This window comes from Labrus bergylta, chromosome 2 (genome assembly GCF_963930695.1).
Source record: "Labrus bergylta chromosome 2, fLabBer1.1, whole genome shotgun sequence".
Classification (NCBI taxonomy): Eukaryota; Metazoa; Chordata; class Actinopteri; order Labriformes; family Labridae; genus Labrus; species Labrus bergylta.
The window spans coordinates 16,077,144-16,096,046 of NC_089196.1; the positions used below are offsets into that span (position 1 = coordinate 16,077,144).

Consider the following 18,903-nt stretch of genomic DNA (forward strand, 5'->3'; position numbering starts at 1 on the left):
AGTTATCTGTTCTCTTTCAGCCTGGGGATCCATCACTCTCCTCTTTTGCTTTATAATTTGGTTAAATGAGAGTATGACCATTATGTAAAGAGGTTTTTTTTCTCTTTATATCTGGCTGCTGGACCTCAGGCAGACAATAAATGTTGCACTTGAAGCCATCAGACAGTCTGGAGAGTTGTTAAGTGAATAAAGAATGAGTTGTCAGTCTTGTATCCGCTTGAGACTCATCAGCCTAAACACTTTAAAGCTAAACAGGATGGACAATAGCTGAACAATTTGTTCTGCCAATATCTAAGCTAGTTACTTTACCTAAGACCTTTGGCTGAGGCTGTCAACTTTCCCTCGTGTGCCGTTACTAAATGAGAGCTGTTACAACATGAGCCTGCTTGGCTGTCACTTGATTTGTTGAGACACATTTGTAGCAGTGAGCACACACACGCATGCTGCAAGCTAGTGAGCCATTTTGTTAACAGCTCACACTTCCTGTGCAAAGTGTGCGGTTCCAGAGTTGCTGACAGTGACACTTGCAGGACCGAGCCCTGCCCTACTTAACAGGCTGCAGGGAGGAGGGCAGGCCAAGTTGTCAGCAGCGCTAGGTGCTCACTGCTTAGATAAACCTGGAGGATTAGTGGCCCAGTTAAAGTTGGGGCAAAGAGGATTAGCCTCTTCTCTGAGGTGCTGAGAGATTCCCTGTGTCCTTCAGCACTGCCCACCTCAGAGAGGGGGAGAGAGGAAGAGGAGGTGAGAGGTGAGGCCCTTGTTATCGTGAGTAAAAACCAGCACTCTGACATTTAAAAGAGGAAAAGGAAAGGTGCAGTGTAATGATGAAAGGTGAAAGGAAATGAAGCAGTCAGTAAATTGTAGCCAGGTTGTGGTTTCATTAGGAAGGCAAAAACCCTTAATTACCGACCAGGTGTAAGTGGGAGGTCAACCAGACCTGCAGGGATAAAAAAAAAAAAAACACTTAATAAATAAACTACATTGTGAAAACTATCACCTATTATAGTAATACAATTTAGCATCAGCAGAACAATTTGTACTGCTGTTATTAGAATATATCTGTGCTCTACAATGCTTGAGAAGTCACAGCTGAATCGCACGTCTTCTTATAGGAGCGCCACATACAGAACAGCAGAGGAACCCAGAGCTCTGCTGCCACCAGCAGGCCAGAGAAGGAACCACTCATGATAATTAACAGAAGAGGACTGGAAATAACTGTAATGAGTTTTTGAGGATAAGCTTTAATGTGGAAAGTAATGAGTGAACCTTTTGTAAAAAACAAAGCTGAAAATCTTTTTACACCTGTGATGTCATCAAAGCCACCTGGGAAAGATTATATGGCAGTTTTGCCACCAATTAGTAAAGCACCATAAAAATGTTTTTTATTGTTACATACAATTTGGGTTTCAAAAGAGTAAAAGAATATGAATTTTTGATGGTTATGAGATACTATGAACATAAATGGAGAAAGATAAAGGTTTGTCCTAATAAACTTACTATCTTCTTGTTCAAAACAAATTAAAACAAAGCAGATTCTAATATTAATCTATTCTTTCTTTCTTTAGTTTAAAAATAAACAAACAGAAACTATTAATTGTAAATCCGAAATACAGTAGATTTTACTTTTTAATATGAGGCATTCTTGTTCCATCAAAAAGATTCCTTATCTCTTGATGGCCAATTCATATAATTTTAATTAAATGAAAACATTTTCTTTTTGTCAAAGAGAAAAGATTTTTGGATAAATAAAATCTATGAAACAATTTAGAACAGATTTGAAAACATCCTCATAAAAACGATTTTATAGCAAATGTTATACAAATGCGTGCAGTGACTGTTTGGCTTTCAGTCTTTATTGTTCTGTGCAGCAATAGACACACAATATAAAAATCTATAGACATTTGTCTCTATGAAAACAATGTAAACATATTGAACAATGGCCTGTGACCTTCAGCAGTAATGAGTGATACTGAAGATGAACTGTGGGGTTTATCTTCTCTAAATCAAACCCCGTCATGCAGCACAATAACATAGATACATGCATACATACAGTAGTTGTGCATAAACAAGATGCTATATAGGGCAAAGAGCCAATTGCAATGAAAACAATGCAGCAAATAGGGGAAGGCACATAATGGGGAGGCCTGAGAGTTGATTATGCAAATACCCCAGCTGCAAAGGAACAATAACTGTGGAAATTCAAAGACAAACTATAATACGGAAGGCTATTGTCTAGCATTTGCACATTTGCTTGACAACTCTAACCTGCTCATCATGCCCATCTTGTTCGGAACAATGTCTTTGTGTTCGTATAATAATGCACACATCACAAATTGTCATAGTGCATTGTTTCAGTTCAAATGAAAGCTGTGCTGCCTCAGCCGGCAATCGAAGCCCGACACCTTTAAAGTTTTGAGACTATTAATTAATACATAGAAATAAAGCAAGAAGAAAAATACTTCATAGAATACAAATGTTCTTTTTCTATACACTGAAAGCCATAAACATTTAAATAATGGTTTAAAATAATCCTTAGCGAGCAAATCAAAGCTGATTTCTTTCTACAGGTCCTATGAATATTGATATTGTATAATATTTATGAGAAATTTCTCCCTTTGCTACAAAATCAGTGATTTGCGCTTCTATAAAAGCTTTCGGTAAAACTGCAAATGCAATCATACAGTAATTAGGTTCTTCTTGAAAACAGAAAACTAATGATTCTGTTTTCTGTAAGGCTTAATTGCGCCTTGGAATGCTAAAATATTTTTTACTCTTTTATATCCCTGAGTAATCAGCCACTGATGTCTGAAATATGGAGTTATAGAATAGTTTCTATTCTTTGGTGACATGTAAAAATGACCAAATTACAGCCCTACTGTTTCTTCATTCTTTCTCAGGGTCCATATTTTTTTTTAACTGTATTTAGGATATTTTGTAGCTGTAATTTAAAAAAAAAAAAATCTCATTATACATCCAGTGTGTGTCTATGTGCTTAGTCCTTTAACACAGACTGTCTAACTGGAATATTTATTATACTTTCTCTGAACAAAAGGTACATGAAGTCTGTGCAATGCAGTACAATAATTGGCCAAATAGTCCCCTGCAGAGTGATCCTTCTGATGTTGATTGCTCTCTGCTGCCTCATCATAAGAAGGACAATGTCAGTGCCTGGATGTCAGCGGCTCCATCTCTACCACCAGATCACGACTCCGTGGACCTTTACTTAACTCCACCGCCCGGGGGACCACTGTAGACCAGCGGTCTGGATGGGGATAAAAAAAGATGATGGATTTTCTTTTATCTCTAAGAATACGTAAGTGTCCTCCACATGAATTTTGTGTATGAATGTATTCATGAGAGCCCAGCAAGAATCTCACCTCTCCTCAAGGCTCTGACGCTCTGCTGCAACCCATTGGCTTGGCACGTCTCATTCTTTCCAGGATCCTCGTTTATTATCGCGAGGTTCTGATTCCAGTGGCACCAGTTCACTTCATCCACCCTGATAAAACGAGATACTATTAGGATTGACTGTCTTCTTTGAAGTGTCATAATAGTGCTGAGTGACTGTGATAGTGACTTATGCAAAAATACCTGAAGCACCAGCGTCGGTCAGGTGTGCCGTCGCAGTTCTTTCCCACAGTCACCATCTCCCCAGCTCGAAAAGACTTTCGAAGGCAGACTGGGAAAGAACGCTCGATGTCCAAGATGGTCGTCGCCCACTGTGGATTCACAACGCAAACATGTCTGAATAGTTTTCATGACACTTTCATTTAAAAAGTGTCTTTCCTTGTGTCTTTGGCGTTTCTTCATCCATCCACAATTAACTGTTTTAAAGATGTATTATTGGGCTTTTTGTGCCTTTAATGGAGAGATAGGACAGGAGTCAGAAATTAGGGAGAGAGAGGGGAATGACATGCGGGAAAGGAGCCACAGGTGGGATGCAAACCCAGACCGCCCACTTGAAGGACCATAGCCTCCATATGGCGGCGCACGCTCTAACCACTGCGCCACCAGCGCCCCATCCACAATTAACTTTAAGACAAAATGTAATCATGAAACTGTATAGACAGACATGAGGTCAACATTTTAACTTCTAAGGGGAACTACCTTACAATACCTTTCGAAGGATTGTCGTGAAAACTGGTGCATAAATTTAAGTGCACTTCAGAATGAACCGCTTTGTTGATCCCATTACTTATTATCTTTATCAATACTTAGATCAATTCTTGATTTTTCTTTCAACTGCTTCTGGTTATCAACGAACTACAGAAAAAAGGGAACTGATTTCCAGTTAGGCTCAGTTGTAGGCTAGGCAATTTATTATTATGTATTTCTTTTTGCGCAATTTGGAAAATATTAGTACAGTATCATAAAAATCTGCAACATTGGCACATAACGTTGAACTTGTGAAATGTTACCATGCTGACGTTGATGCTCAAACTTATTAAACTATAAGCACCACAGACAAAATGTGTGTTTTGGTGTCAGCTGGGGTAAACATTGTCCAGTGGAGTTATTTAAGAATCTGGAACAATTTCAAAACAAAACAAAACTCTGCATGCTAGATAAAACAAGAGGTAGTTATAAAACATGTGTTTTCATAATTTGCACTAAAAGCATTGGGTACATTTTACAGATTTTATGGATACTGTTCACCACCAACAGTATCTTACAGCTGACCTGAAGCTTCCAGATCTTCTTGCTTTGCTTGGACACCTGTCCAACCGTCTCCCCCATCAAGGCAATCAACATGTTGAGCAGAAGCACAAAGGTGAGGATGATGTAGGTAACCAACAGGATGAGGAAGACTGCAGGATACTGTGCACTGTCGATCATGTCCAGTTCTCCCATCCCAATGGTCAGCTTAAAAAGGTCCAGTAAGAAGTTACTGAAGGTGTCTGGGTCCCTGCACTTGGGGTAGGTTGGACAATCTCCACCACAGTCTGATCCCGGTGGAGGACACACTTTCAGCAGGGACACCAGGGCTGTGGAGAGGAAACAGAGGATGTTGTGTGTTTTTGAGCATCTAAAGGAATGGTGCAAAGATGTGGAAAAAATACCTCTTTGCTCTCTTGTAAATAATTTGATTAGTGTGTCAATACCACTGTCATGTCAGTCATGAATGCTTTAGCTAGGAGATAGTTAGCTTCATACTGAAAGTACAAGTTTTTATGTCTTTGACTTACTATGTTTTTAAAAACCTCAATTTGGCAATTTTATAGTAAGAGGTCATCTTTAAAAGCTCTGGTAGATAATACAATTTTCCTTATGGCAGAGCCAGGCAGGTGTCAGGTTAGCCTAGCATGGCCTAAAGCCTCGTGAAAAATGTGCCACTTACTGTTAGCTCAAGGTTATGTGGATAGAGTGTGCTTAGCTTAGCATAACACTGGAGACAGGGGGAAATAACAAGTTAGCTTTAAGTAGCAGCTCGGTGATAAGCTTTAGTGCAAAAACTGGGAATAGGAGAAACAACCTGTTTTCTTTACGCTATCCAAGCTAAAGATCTCCCAGCATTAATGTTAGCTTAATCTTTATGTTATCTGGCAGATATGAGATAGTTATTTATATATCTATTACAAATCTGTCCAAATATATGGAACCATTTATTGAAATAATGCTGACACACCTTAAAAAATTAGGTTGGCCACAAACCTACCTGATGCATATCCAATCATGAAGAGCACGTACACCAGCAGAAATCTGAAAAGGTCTTTGAATAGAATCTGAGAAGTACAAATGAAATTAGCATTAAGCAATATTGAATGGTGCTGTTGAAGGTTGATTTATTTTCTGTAAAAGCATCTCTAGTATGTCACCTTTTGTATCATGATGCTGTAGGTTCCAGTGAGCTTCAGGCCTCTGGTGAAGTAAAGAGTGTTCATCCAGCCCAGGACGAGTGCAAACACCATCACAGACACGTAGGCCTCAATGCCAGACAGGTAGAGAACAGCAGTGACCATAATCAGAACTGAGTAGATGAAGCTAGAGGGGATAGAGGCAATACATGAAAGCATGAAGACATTTTTACCAGAGTATAGACATCACAGCCCTTTCTAATGATTTACATCAACATGGTTCATAGAGGTGCTTAGCATTCTCTGCTCTTTGTTTGTATTGTGTTTGAGAGATGTAGACTATAAAACATGCCAAGGAGGAGATTGAGGAATTAATTAGATGACTTAATTAAAATTTGCCTCAAGTAAAAGTCAGCAGAAGCTAAAGCAGAGGTGAGGAAAAGGGGGCGCAAGGACAGAGACTTACTAAAGCAGTTGAAAAGATCCATCAATGAATAAAGACTTCACCCCAGGGCACTTCTTCAAGAAGAGGTCCTTAATCTGCAAAAAGCAGGAGAAACATTTGTACAATCACAACAAAAATAGAGGTTACAAGTTTAACTTTAAGGCCTCAGCCTGTACTGACTCACATTGGTGAGGAAGAAGAAAATTCCTGATGCCAAGGTGATAATCTCACCCACCATACGCAGGTAATCAGAGGACGTTGTGTAGGTGTATGGAGGCTTGACGGACACAAGAGGGTGATAATCATTTAGATTGGTAGAAAAGCTGATAAGGGTATTTTTGAAAACTTTGAATTACTCCTTTGATAAAATGAAGTGAAGGTTGAAAATTCTGAATACATGTTTGGTACTTTTCATTCTGCTGCCACGTTATATGTGGAACTGTTTTATGCTATTAAATGTATTTAATGCAGCCAATGACAAACAAGTTCACTTTTTTACTTAAAAGGAAAAATGAATGTAAAAATACATGATCATGTGGTCTCCAATGTTGCATGGAAACAATTTCAATGCTTTCTTATCCGGAATCACTAATCCAATCCAAAGCAATCTGACCACACTTCAAAGTGTCTTTATTTAGTTTACACCCACTGTTCCCTGTGTTGGGTGGTAATAAGCCACTAGAGTGAAGATGATCATGGTGATGAGGTAGGAAACCACACTGATGTAAAAAGTGACAGCAGCAAACTTCTGCCATTTAGCCCTCAGCAGCTCGTTGATGGGCTCCACGGCCAGCATCTCATGGCGATTCTGACAACAGGAACAGATAAATGACAGAGAAAATAAAATTAAAGATGAAAACCTCCTGGTTTAAAAAAAAAGAAGCTTTATTTGTCTTATATAAAATAAACTTTAAAACACAATTAATTAACCTACCTCATTGCGACTGTTGTAAACGAGGATTTCCAGCACCGATGGTTCCTCTCCACATGTATCCAGAGATGACAGATCATAGAGGGACGAGTACACGGGCCCGTAAGCCCAATCCTTGAACTTGCGTGACAAATGACGAGCTTCCTCATCTTTGATCTCACGTCTGATAATGTGCTGGAAAACCTGGAGGAACAAGAAGAAGTTGATCTATGACCTGAAGAATTGATGAGAACTTTTCTTATACTGATGTTTCATTTCCTCACCCCTATCTTGCCCAGCTTGGCGGCCATCATGAGAGGTGACATGCCGTCGTTGTTGAGCACAGTCTCCAGGCTGCAGTCTGGGTACAACTTGGCACTCTTGATGAGCAGCAGGTCGTACATCTTTGTGAGGAAGCGTGTGTTGTCCTTGGTGTTGTCTGCGATGTGCACCAGGGCGTGCAGCACTGTGTTTCCACGTGTATCCTGGCGTCGCAGGTCGGCTTTTTTGTGTGGATTCTCAGTCAGGTAGTGCACAATGTCAGGCTGGTTAGTGCATGCAGCCAGGGAGAGTGGCAGCTCACCTGCACAAAGAGAGAAAGGGAGAGCACTCACTTCACACTGAATTCACGGGAGATTAGGGGGAACTGTATTTCAGATTAAATATAAGCAAATCAACAGGAGGGTTAATTAAGAACTGTAGCTGGTGTCTGTATGTTTTTGCAAAGCATACTAAACATGGATCAAAGAATTGACTTAAATCCCCGCTATGAAAACAGCACAATTAGCAGTTGTTTGAAGGAGGGGCGCAATGGGGCCAGAGTGCCAAAAGCAGCTGCTGAAAATGAGCCGTTGCCATGGGTGACAGATTACTTTGTCACCTCACATAGAAACGCTCCTCTTCATGGATTTGCACGGGTGCATGCAGAGTGTTAGCGTGAGTCTAAATCCCATTAGCCGTCAGCCCTGCCAGGTTCCTGTTCACCTCGCTGCAAAGCTCCGCAGCAAATTACACACACTGTGCCCGGACACGCTGGGATTTGGGAATGACAAGCTTGCTAAGTGCAAATAGAAATCATCTTCTATGTGATGAGTGAGGAATATAACGCATGAATGTTATCAAATGAAGTATTCTCAAAATGAGGTAAGGTCAGAAATAAAACAGAGTCCATAACAAGCCATGTCTATCTTATCTCAGTCTTTTTGGAGAATTACACTAAAATAAATAATTTGCCATCACAAGGTTGTTATAAGTACAAACCATTCTCTCTCTGGGTACAGCATGTGGTCATGTTTTAAGATGCCTCTTCACTGGCACCAGCAGAGGGCAGTGTTGAGTATGCTTTACAGTCTCTGATCTGTTTATATTCTCTTGCAGGTCAGTGAAGTCCTGCCCGGAGGAGGGTCTACAGAGGATGTTTTCTTCCTTCACTGCAGAACACTAACACCTTTGACTGAACACGCCTTATTAAAATATTACATAATGCTTTTCTTTTCATGTGTTTTTGGAGCACCACTAATGACTGTTTCTCGTACGATGCTTCAAAAAGACATTTGGGTGCACGTTGGACTTCACCCCTGGATCACATCTGTATCCTGAGTTTTTACAGCCAAAGCCTGACACGTGACAATAAGGAGAAAGGTTGGATCTAATGTCGCTCCATCTGTCCATGGTACAGATGTGCCTCTGCCAGGACAAGGCCAGAACGGTTTTATATTTACAGCTTCTGCAGAACACATCAGAAAACTTTGGTATTACCTTGTTGATGTAAAAGGCAGAACAACCACTTCTGAGCTACACAAGTGTGGAGCTGAAACAGTGAAGAGTGAAGTCATATAAACCACAGACACACCATGTTATTATCAGCATATAAGGCGGAAAGTATAGGAACAAATTTTAAGCTCTCTGTACAACTGTGGAGGGCATTGCACTTAGTTGGTTTTATTCTATCTTTTAAACAGAACCTTGGCAGTCACCGAGGGTAACCACTCAATCTCCACTTTCTGTTTTATATTCGATTTTAGGTCCACTCCAATTTCCAAAATCAAATCAATTCTTCTGATGTTTTGCTCTCACCTTCCTTTATTACTTTTATTGAACTTCTAATATATCTTTAACAAATCTGTTTTTACCTTTATTTGGATTTATTTTTCTCTGGTGTGATGTCGCCTTCTTCTTCTTCCTCTCATAATCTTTAACCTTCTCATGATCATAAATGCTTGTGTAATTGTTACTGCTTTTATTCTTTTAATCACTTCTTTGTTTCTGCCATTCTTCTTCATTCTCTATTTGGACTTACTTTTTATGCTTGTTCTGTTGTTTTACTGAAATCCTGCCTTTGGTTTGTTTGTCAAAATCATCTGTTTTTAAAGGTGCTTTATAAATAAAGTTATTATTATTATCATTACTATTTGTTTTATTACTCCAAATAAAGTTAACGCATAAGGTTTGCTAAACACAGAATACAGAGGAACATTGAGCGTGTCTATTTCTGGACTAAAGGAATGTGCAGACAAAGGTCATTACCAAAGTAGAAGTAACCCCCCTCATTTCTCGGCTGGAAAAAGCGTCCCCTCGTAGGAGCGTGAACATCAGCTCCCTGCTCCACCAGCAGCTCCACATACTGCTTACTACGGCGCTCGATAGCAATGTGAAGCGCTGTCTGGCCTGATAAGACAAAAAACAAACACAACAAAACTAAAAGTTTGAGCTATTAAAATACTCTTTAGTGCCATTTATATTTTCTTTGTCTTGAGAAACTGGTGCCTCAGTATGAGCTTGGGGATGGAGGTCATTAAAAACAGACTACAAACTATAAGGGGCTTTAGAGACTTTTATAGCAACTTTTCTATGGGTTACAAAAAACCTAAAAAAAAACCCCTAGCCCTTAAAACATTTTTATGACGTCACATATAAATAGTTTCCTCAATGAGCAAAATGTCGATTTTTTTTTTTAAACCAACCACCACACTTGTAAAAACTTCACAAATGAGGTAAGAGGTGAAAAGCTAGACATGGAGAAAACAACGTAAAGCAGCACCACAGTTTCTCTTACAAACCTTTTTATGTTATTATGTTTTTATGTTCCTTATATGTTTCTTCACAACAGTGTTAGTGTTGGGAGTCAAACACTTAAGATCTGGATCCTCTCATTTACAGATCCGTAATTGTTTCCAGTGCTTTTCCCCATAACTGCCCCACCTACAGTATCAGCCAGAGGAGCTACAGTAACCATAAACACAACACTACTGTGGGTCTGCCAGCTAACACTCAAATCACATTAGTGTATAAAATTAAAGATTTATTCATCAAAAATACGTTTTATTTACCTGTATTGCTTTGATTACTGGGTTAATAAATACCTCTGTAATAGACGTCCCTGAAAGGTGTGTTTATAAACTCTCGGAGGTTTCCAGTCTTCTCCGCGATATCCACCAGCACAGGGATGGTGTCATTCTGACCTCCGTAAAGGTTCAACAAGGCTTTGGGCAGACAGGTCTTACCTGTGGATGGCTCTGATGGAAAAAATGACATAAAAAAACAATATTTCAAGTATAAGAAACCCTATTCATAAAACTGAACTACTCATCATGTTAAAAATAAGTTCAGTTAAAACTTTAAACTTGATTTAATTAGTTTATGCTCTAGGTGTGTAATTTTCATACAAACTGCAACATTATAGGCCATTTATGTTTTCATGGGGTTAGCAAAGTAATGTTTAAGTTTAATGAAAAACTAAAAAACTAAATAAAAGGGTTATTGCAACTGTATCCAACCATTTAATGACCTTATCAATTGTACTGAAATGAACACATTAGTTTAACATGTATTCGACCCTCATTTACTTGAACCTATCTAGTGTATCTATGTATTTAGAAACAGTTTATACTTTGATTTGAGCTATTTGAACTCTTTATCCAGTGAACGTGTACCCATAGCTTTAGCTTAAGGTCTTTATCGATGACTTTAAGCTAAACATTTGAAGTGTTCATTCTTGACTTTCAGCAGTATTTGTATTTGAACACGGTTATTTTAAATCTAACTATTTAAAGAGCTTAATCTTTAGTTTTAGCTAACTATTTGAATTCTTTATTTATTAATTTAAGCTTATTAAACAAACTTCCATTACTTTTAAAGATTCATTTGAACACATAATCTCTACTTGAACTCTTCATCTATTTCTTTACCAAATGATTTGAATCGTTTTGAACAGTATCAACCATTTATCTATAACTTTAATGACTAAACGTCTCTGATTCCGTTCTTCACATGTACTCTGAGTGATAGCAAAAGGATAAAGGTGGAGCAAAAAGTAAAGTATACAGGATTCATGAGATCAAACTGTAAAAATAGGTCAAAACAAGCCCCTCACTATTTTTAGTACATCAGTTTCTAAATAGACTGTTTAGCCCAGCTCTTTGAAAGAGTTTACAGTTTGCTGTGAGTTCTCTCTGCTCCTTGTTATAAAACCTACAAAAACTTCTCAGATACACAGGAAGCTTCCTCAGGCCAGCCTTTGGCAGGACAAAGACTCTGACATGACTCCACCTTTTCCCTATCGCAATCCTCTTCGTGAAAGGAACAGCAGAAAGAGAGGCGAGGAGGATTCAAAAGGTCAAAGCTGAACACGTCACAAAATGAGGCTGAGGTAAAACTATTGAGGCTAAGGCTGAGCGGAGAAGAAAATGTACTTACAGTAACCTAATGAAATAGTGAAAAGTAATGTTGTGTTTTCTGCACCAATATGATGGACAATCTTACCAAACACAAATCCACTGTGTGTTCCCTTTTAGTCTGGTGGTTTAAAGTTCAGCTGATCAAGTGATGCTTCATATTTTATTCTCACCTCTCAAGTCCTCATCTGTTAACCTCTTCTCGTGGCTCTGCAGGTACTCCAACAGACCCTCTAGGGCCTCAGTGTCTCCACGAGACACGCAGTCAAAGAGGAGAGAGCGGTTAAATATTTTCATTACTTTTGGTGGTTCCAGGCTTTGTGCGTCATCACAGGACGTTTCAGTTTTACTACGAAGATAAAAAAAAGCATGACATGGTGTTAGTTTCTCTTCCAATACCTTTTGGATGCAAACTGATTACAGCTTAATCTGGTCACCCCTTTACACTAATAAATTCTTCATATATTTCACTGTCGGAAAAACTAAAGAAGTGCTTGATGTACAAACAATCTTTGGAGCGATCAGCCACACCCTGGAGTGCTGCAGTAAGTACAACTCAGTGTGTAAGGGACAGGTAGAGCCGCCAGGAACTGAGAGCAGCATAAATATTACCTCAACGGCTGCAGACTGACCAACAACACACTCTCTGTTACATTCATGAATGAGGCACTGCTTGGTTCACAGTGTGTGTGTCTGTGTGCCTGTGTATGTACGTGTGTATGTATGTGTGTTTCTCCTCCTGTGGCACACCTCTGTATACAGTGGCAGTTGTTTTTCAATTTATGACATATTTCCAAACCAGCCCTAATGTCCAGCCTAGGATCACCACAGTTAAAACAGACTGTAAAGCTTTAAACTGAGGAGTTTGGAAGAATACTCAGTTATTAAAACCTGGAACCACATGAACCAGTTTAAAGACAGTGAGGCCCTTCTCACCCTCTTGGGAGCTTCTTCCTTCGTTTCTTCTGGTTGCTGGTGTTCCTGTAGGTGCCATAGTCAAAAAGCGAGTCCATGGGGGCTTTCTTTGGGCCTTGAACCACATTTGACTCGTATATGCTAGATTCCAGTAGGTCCATTGGATTAGAGATGCCCTTCTTGAAGGCACCCTGGAACTTCATGCGCAGGTTTTGCCTGCCGTCTGCAGGCTGGCTTGGTTGAACCAGCTCCTGGGCTGAAGTCTGACTCGCGTCCTGAGTCGAAGGGGAGCCATCCTCACTCTCAAACAGGTCTGAGATCTCACAAAGGGGGAACGCTGCATCGCTCTCAGGCTGGGAGGCCCCGCCATTGTCCACAGCGAGAACAGCTTTAACAGGAGCAGAGCAGAGGGTGTCAGCCTTGGAGAGAGCAAGGTGGCACCTTCTGAGCATAGCAGAGCGGCCCTGAAATAAACACCAAGAAGAAGAAACATGTTTTACTGCCCTAAAGTCAGTCAGGAATCTTTTTTGAAAAATCTTTTTTGGAAAATATACTGCTGAGTAAAGCCGTGTTGTAGACAGGAGTTATATTTCCATTCACTGTGTAAGCTGCGAGTTTCATTTAAGTGAAACAAATGATCAACTGCATTTCCTTCCAAATAAAGAATTGAAAAGTCCAATTGGTTCATATTTCAATACTTATATGTTTTCACCTCATGTTCTTTAGATAGATAGATAGATAGATAGATACTTCATTGATCCCGAGGGAAATTCAAAGCATCCAGTAGCAGGTTACAAAGACGTACATGACATGAAACATTTGTTACAAATTAACCACAAAAACGACGCCCCCCTCCCATACATATATATAACCCGAAAAAAATAATTAAAGAATACCCCTAGATGAATCAAAACTTAAACTGTGCAATTAAAAATAGACTTATACAAGAAATGTACATAACCCGTGCAGGGATAAAAATATATGTGAAATTTAAAGAAGAACCTATAAACAGTAAAAATCTGTAATTGGACCTGAATATATAAAAGTGTTAACCTTCTGAAGTTTTGTTGTTTATATATGTACATCAATGTTTAAAAAGCAGATAGTGCAAACTTATACAGATATTAAATAACAGGCAATGCAAACATTAAATTAAAGGTGCGATTTAAGTAATTGAGGTAATCATTAAAGTGTCCAACTAGAGGCTGAGCAGATGGGAAATGGAAAAAGGAAGATTTAGTCCAAGTGTGTGCCTTCCCCCTGCCATAACCGTGAGGTGTTGTACAGACGTATGGCCAGGGGGACAAAAGAGTTCTTGAGTCTGTCTGTGGAGCAGGATTGTGACAGCAGTCTGCCACTGAACACACTCCTCTGCCTGCTGAAGGTGCTGTGTAGAGGGTGGTGGGTGTTGTCCATGATGTAGAGCATTCTGTTCAGGGTCCTTCTCTCTGCCACTGTCACTAGAGAGTCCAGCTCTGCGCCCACCACAGAGCCAGCCTTCCACACCAGTCTGTCCAGCCGTGCTGCATCCCTCTTCTTGCTTCTTCCTCCCCAGCACACCACAACATAGAAGAGGACGCTGGCCACCACATACTGGTAAAACATCTGCAGCAGCTTTTTACAGATGTTGAAGGACCCCAGCCTTCTCAGGAAGTACAGACGGCTCTGTCCCTTCCTGCAGATAGTGTCCATGTTTGATGACCAGTCCAACCTGTTGTCCAACTGCAGCCCCAGGTACCCGTAGGCGTTGACCACCTCCACGTCGACCCCCCCCCCCGATGGAAACAGGTTGTAGATGTGGCTTGTTCCTTCAAAAGTCCACCACCATCTCCTTGGTCTTGGAGGTGTTCAGCTGCAGATGGTTTGAACTGCACCACGTCACAAAGTCCCCTACCAGGCTCCTGTACTCCTCCTCCTGTCCATCCCTGACACAACCAACTATCACAGTGTCATCCGAGTACGGTACGGAAACTGCTCTGTCACAGACCGTAAGGCGCTACAGCGGGTGGTAAAAACCGCCCAGCACATCACAAGGTGTCCACTTCCTGCCATTGAGCATGTCCAAAGAAAACGCTGTCTGCGGCGAGCTCACGGCATCCTTAAAGACTCCTCCCACCCTGCCCACAGACTGTTTACCCTCCTGCCCTCCGGCAGGCGCTTCAGAAGCCTCCGGACCAGAACCAGCAGACTGAGGAACAGCTTTTTCCCCAGAGCTGTTTCTCTACTGAACTCTACCCCCCGAACTCTGAACTCTGTCTCTCTCTCTCTCTCCCTCTCTCTCTCCGCCCCCTGCTGACCCCCCCCCCCTTTCCCCTGCATATCACCTCACACCCATCATCCCCCCACCACTCCTCCTGGTCACACACACACATCTCTCATCCACCTGTATTATTGTATTATAGTATGTTCATATCACCTCAATAAGTTATCGACCTGTACAATATGTCTATATTCTTTATATTATCTGTAAACTAGTATAGCATGCTCACTGCACCTTAATCTGTATATTATAATCCTAAAAATACACTTATATTTATAGCATTTATTTATATTTATAGCATCCCATTAATCCAGCCATCCATACATACCTAATAATTCACTTTTTTTAGTCTACATCTGTAAATTTTGTAATTACTGTACATAGCACAGACTCTTGCACTTTCTGCTTATTTGCACTTCTGGTGAGATGCCAAACCTCATTTCGTTACTCTATACTTGTATATGTGTAATGACAATGAAGTTGAATCTCATCTCATCTCATCTCATTTCTGCATGTGGCAGAGCTCAGAGTTATACTGGAAGTCAGAGCTATACAAGGTGAACAAGACAGGGGAGAGCACGGTCCCCTGTGGTGCTCCGATGCTGCTGACCACAGTGTCAGATGTGCAGTCCTTCAGTCTGACGTACTGTGGTCTCTCTGTGAGGTAGACCGTGATCCATCTCACCAGGTGCGAGTCCACCCTCATCTCGGTCAGCTTGTCTCTCAGTAGGAGGGGGTGGATGGTATTAAAGGCGCTAGAGAAATCAAAGAACATGATTCTCATCACGCTGCTCCCTTTGTCCAGATGAGAGTAAGCCCTGTGTAGTAGATAGAGGATAGCATTGTCCACGCCTACCTTCGCCTGGTAAGCAAACTGCAGTGGATCCTGGGCATGGTGGACCTGGGGTCTGAGGAGATGGAGCAGCTGCCGCTCAAAGGTCTTCATGACGTGGGATGTCAGTGCAATTGGCCTGAAGTCGCCTGGCTCACTGGAGTTTTTTTTCTTGGGGACCGGGGTGACGCACAAAGTATTCCAGAGCACAGGGACCTTCCCAAGCCGCAAGCTCATGTTGAAGACATGCTGAAGAGGCTCCCCCAGTTCGGCAGAACAAGCCTTAAGCATCCTTGGACACACCCTGTCCGGGCCTGCTGCCTTCCTGGGACGGAGTCTTTTCAGCCCTCTGCTCACCTGCTCCTTGGTAATGGTGGGAGGGAGGGGGGTTGAATTGTCCGTGGAGAGGGAGGGGGTTAAAGGGGGTGAACAGTCCCTGAGTATGGAGGGAGGGGGAGGTGTTGTCTTTGTCCTGGTGGCAGTATGGGTGGTGTTGTCGTCAGGGGAGGTGGGGGTGTGAAGAGAGGTGCTGGGGGAGCAGACACTAGTTGCAGTGGCCTGGCAGTCAAACCTGTTGCTCTCACAGGGTCTCTTTATCTCTTTAACCTGATATTCAAATTTATTTCACACATTTCATGTATTTTGAGACTCTTTCTCTCCTTAGTTTTAAGATGTATGTTTGGTCTTTTGCCTTCGTACATAGGACAGTGCTAGAGTAGGAAACTGGTGAGTTAGAGTGGGGAATGACATGATTGAAAGAAGCAGCAAGTGGGACTTGAACCCGGGCCACCAGCTTGGAGGACATAAGCCTCCACACATTGGCTGGGACCAAACCTCTAGGCCTTCATCAACCTTGATAGCTGTTCTCTTTGCAGCAATGATGACAGCAAACAGGACACTAACAATTTAAAAAACGTAACATTACTTCTATCAGAAGTACTGTGGAACAGCCCACTTAAAGTTTACAGTAGATTTGCAGGTAAACATTTGACTCTCTGTACCTCATTCATCCCTTATATCACAGCCAAATTCCTCTTCAGGTGAGACTGGAAATGATGCTGAAGCATGGGGGCGTCCTGTAGAAAAAGGAAAAAGTTTACAGATGACCTGCATTGCTGACATAAAGGTATAGAGAAAAGAATCTGTAGGTCCTTGGTTACTGAACTCTGTGATTTCTGTCATTGGGGTGGGGTTAGGCTATATGAAGAAGAAAAAAAACGAACAGATGCCAACACCAATAGCATGTTTGTGAGTCTGGTCTCTCATTGGTCAGAAGAATATGTTTACTTTGGCATGCAGAATCACACAACCTGCCTTAACTAAATCATTGTTCATCTGATTTCTCTGCACACCATTTGTAACACACTGTAGCAGTGTGTGAACGTGTAGCCATGTAGCACAACATCCTCACATGTCCGTCCGCCCTTTCCTGAGTTTGTTCATGACACTGACAACCTATGTAAGCCAGACTGCAATGCAAAGGAGCAACATAAACAGAGGAGCTGGGGTCCCTCTGAGGGGGAGGCATGATTCACATCCCTGTCTGACACACAGGATTATCGTGCCTTTACACTTCAACGGGCATTGGATAGTAAAAAAGACAGAGGAACAAAGAGAGGCTGCCCTTCATAAACTATTCTAACAGACAGAGAGTGGAGGATTAAGCTGTGAGGTGGCGGTATCTGAGGGAGACTCACTTATCACTTATCCCCTTATTAGAGCAAGAAGTGGGAATCTACTCGTGAACCCGAGAGATGTGTGGCTTCCTACGCTGTCACTGATGATGTGAGACATTATCCAGAGCAAGAGGGGGTGAAGACTCTGCCTGCTGCCAAATGACAGCTATGTGGGAAAAATAAACACTTTCTTAAATATATTGGCTATAGAGTGAATGGCAAATTCATCATCAAATGAAAACAGGACTTGAGGAAAAGAGGCCACAAGTTTAAGCTACTATGGCCTATATATTAAAGTTTAAAAAGTCATAATGTCACAGATCTAAAAAAAAAAAAAAAAGAAGACATTTCTGAATTATCAAATGGGCACGAATAAGAAAAAAACGTAAAACTAAATATTAACAGTTTCCTATAATAGACAAAAAAAAGATATTTAATACAAAAACATTGTTGAAATGTAAAAACTATGAACATGAAAGAAGACAATCTTTATAAGTTTACTTTCCCTCTAAAATGTTCAATTAATCAAACGTAAGTCAAAATCTCTTTGTTTTTATTTTAAACGAATGTACAGAAGCGTATTGTGATAAATCAGTATCACGTTATAACGGATCATGATACGTTTTTGTTTTTTTCTGGCGTGGCAGCAATACGCTTCCATATAAATGGACAACTTAGACAAAGTCAAAAATATTCAATCAAGACTGTAGATAAATGGTGTCACTTACCTTGATCTAATCTTCGCATCTATTTTCTATTTTCTTAAAAGATAAACCACTACGCAGATTCTTCCCATAGTCTGAAGGTCTGTCTTTGGTTTACCTTGACTTCTGCCAGAAGACATGAACTGTTTTCACTAAATCTCTGTGTGCTTCTCATTCATGTGTCCGAGCGCCGGTAAAAATCCAACAGAACAACGAAGGCTTTCACACAAATTTTGGGTGGGACACACAGTGGCTGCTCACAAACTTTTCCTGAGTTGGAAAACCGTCGAGTATGTGTTAGATGCAGTACTAGATATCTCCGCTAGGTGCTGCTGCCTCCATTACAGTTGAGGCTTCAGTTCTTTTCCTTTTTTCAACTAAGTAATGACATATTTCAAGAAATGCAATGACAAGTTTGTGAGATATCATATCGTCACTAGAGTTATGGTCTAATCACTGAAAGTAAAGTCTTGTTATTTGAAATAAACAATACTACATTTTCCAAGAGAATCAAAGATAGGGACAAATAGATAATGAATGAACGCCCTGCAAAATAAGGGGCAACTAAGTCACAAAATTATTTCTTTGACATCTAAAACTAATCACACAGTTGCTTTTTCAAACGTTTGCCCCTTTTATCCCAGAGAGGAGTTGATGGCTTTAACTTGAAACATCACACATTATCAAATATTC

At 40.8% G+C, this 18,903-nt stretch overlaps 1 protein-coding gene across 1 annotated transcript; it reads right to left on the reverse strand.

Annotated features, from left to right (window-relative positions):
* Positions 1-1,221: 1,221 nt before the first annotated feature.
* trpv4 (transient receptor potential cation channel, subfamily V, member 4) lies at positions 1,222-18,467 on the reverse strand. The gene is made up of 17 exons (XM_065966089.1): positions 18,235-18,467; positions 16,832-16,906; positions 12,760-13,202; positions 11,997-12,172; positions 10,513-10,665; positions 9,677-9,817; positions 7,435-7,733; positions 7,175-7,354; positions 6,890-7,048; positions 6,425-6,517; positions 6,262-6,335; positions 5,817-5,982; positions 5,657-5,723; positions 4,681-4,985; positions 3,592-3,719; positions 3,378-3,499; positions 1,222-3,262 (listed from the first exon to the last, which is right to left on the reverse strand). Exons 2-17 carry the CDS (start codon positions 16,838-16,840, stop codon positions 3,162-3,164), a joined length of 2,616 nt encoding a protein of 871 aa, XP_065822161.1. The 5' UTR covers positions 16,841-16,906; positions 18,235-18,467; the 3' UTR covers positions 1,222-3,161.
* Between the last annotated feature and the right edge of the window lie 436 nt (positions 18,468-18,903).

Bases quoted from the DNA above. Each gene is read 5' to 3' on its own strand.
- trpv4 (XM_065966089.1), bottom strand. The intron at 10,666-11,996 runs GTGAGAATAAAA...TTTTTCCATCAG, and splicing joins AACAGATGAGGACTTGAGAG to AGCCATCCACAGGTAAGACC. The intron at 3,500-3,591 runs GTATTTTTGCAT...TCGTTTTATCAG, and splicing joins GACCGACGCTGGTGCTTCAG to GGTGGATGAAGTGAACTGGT.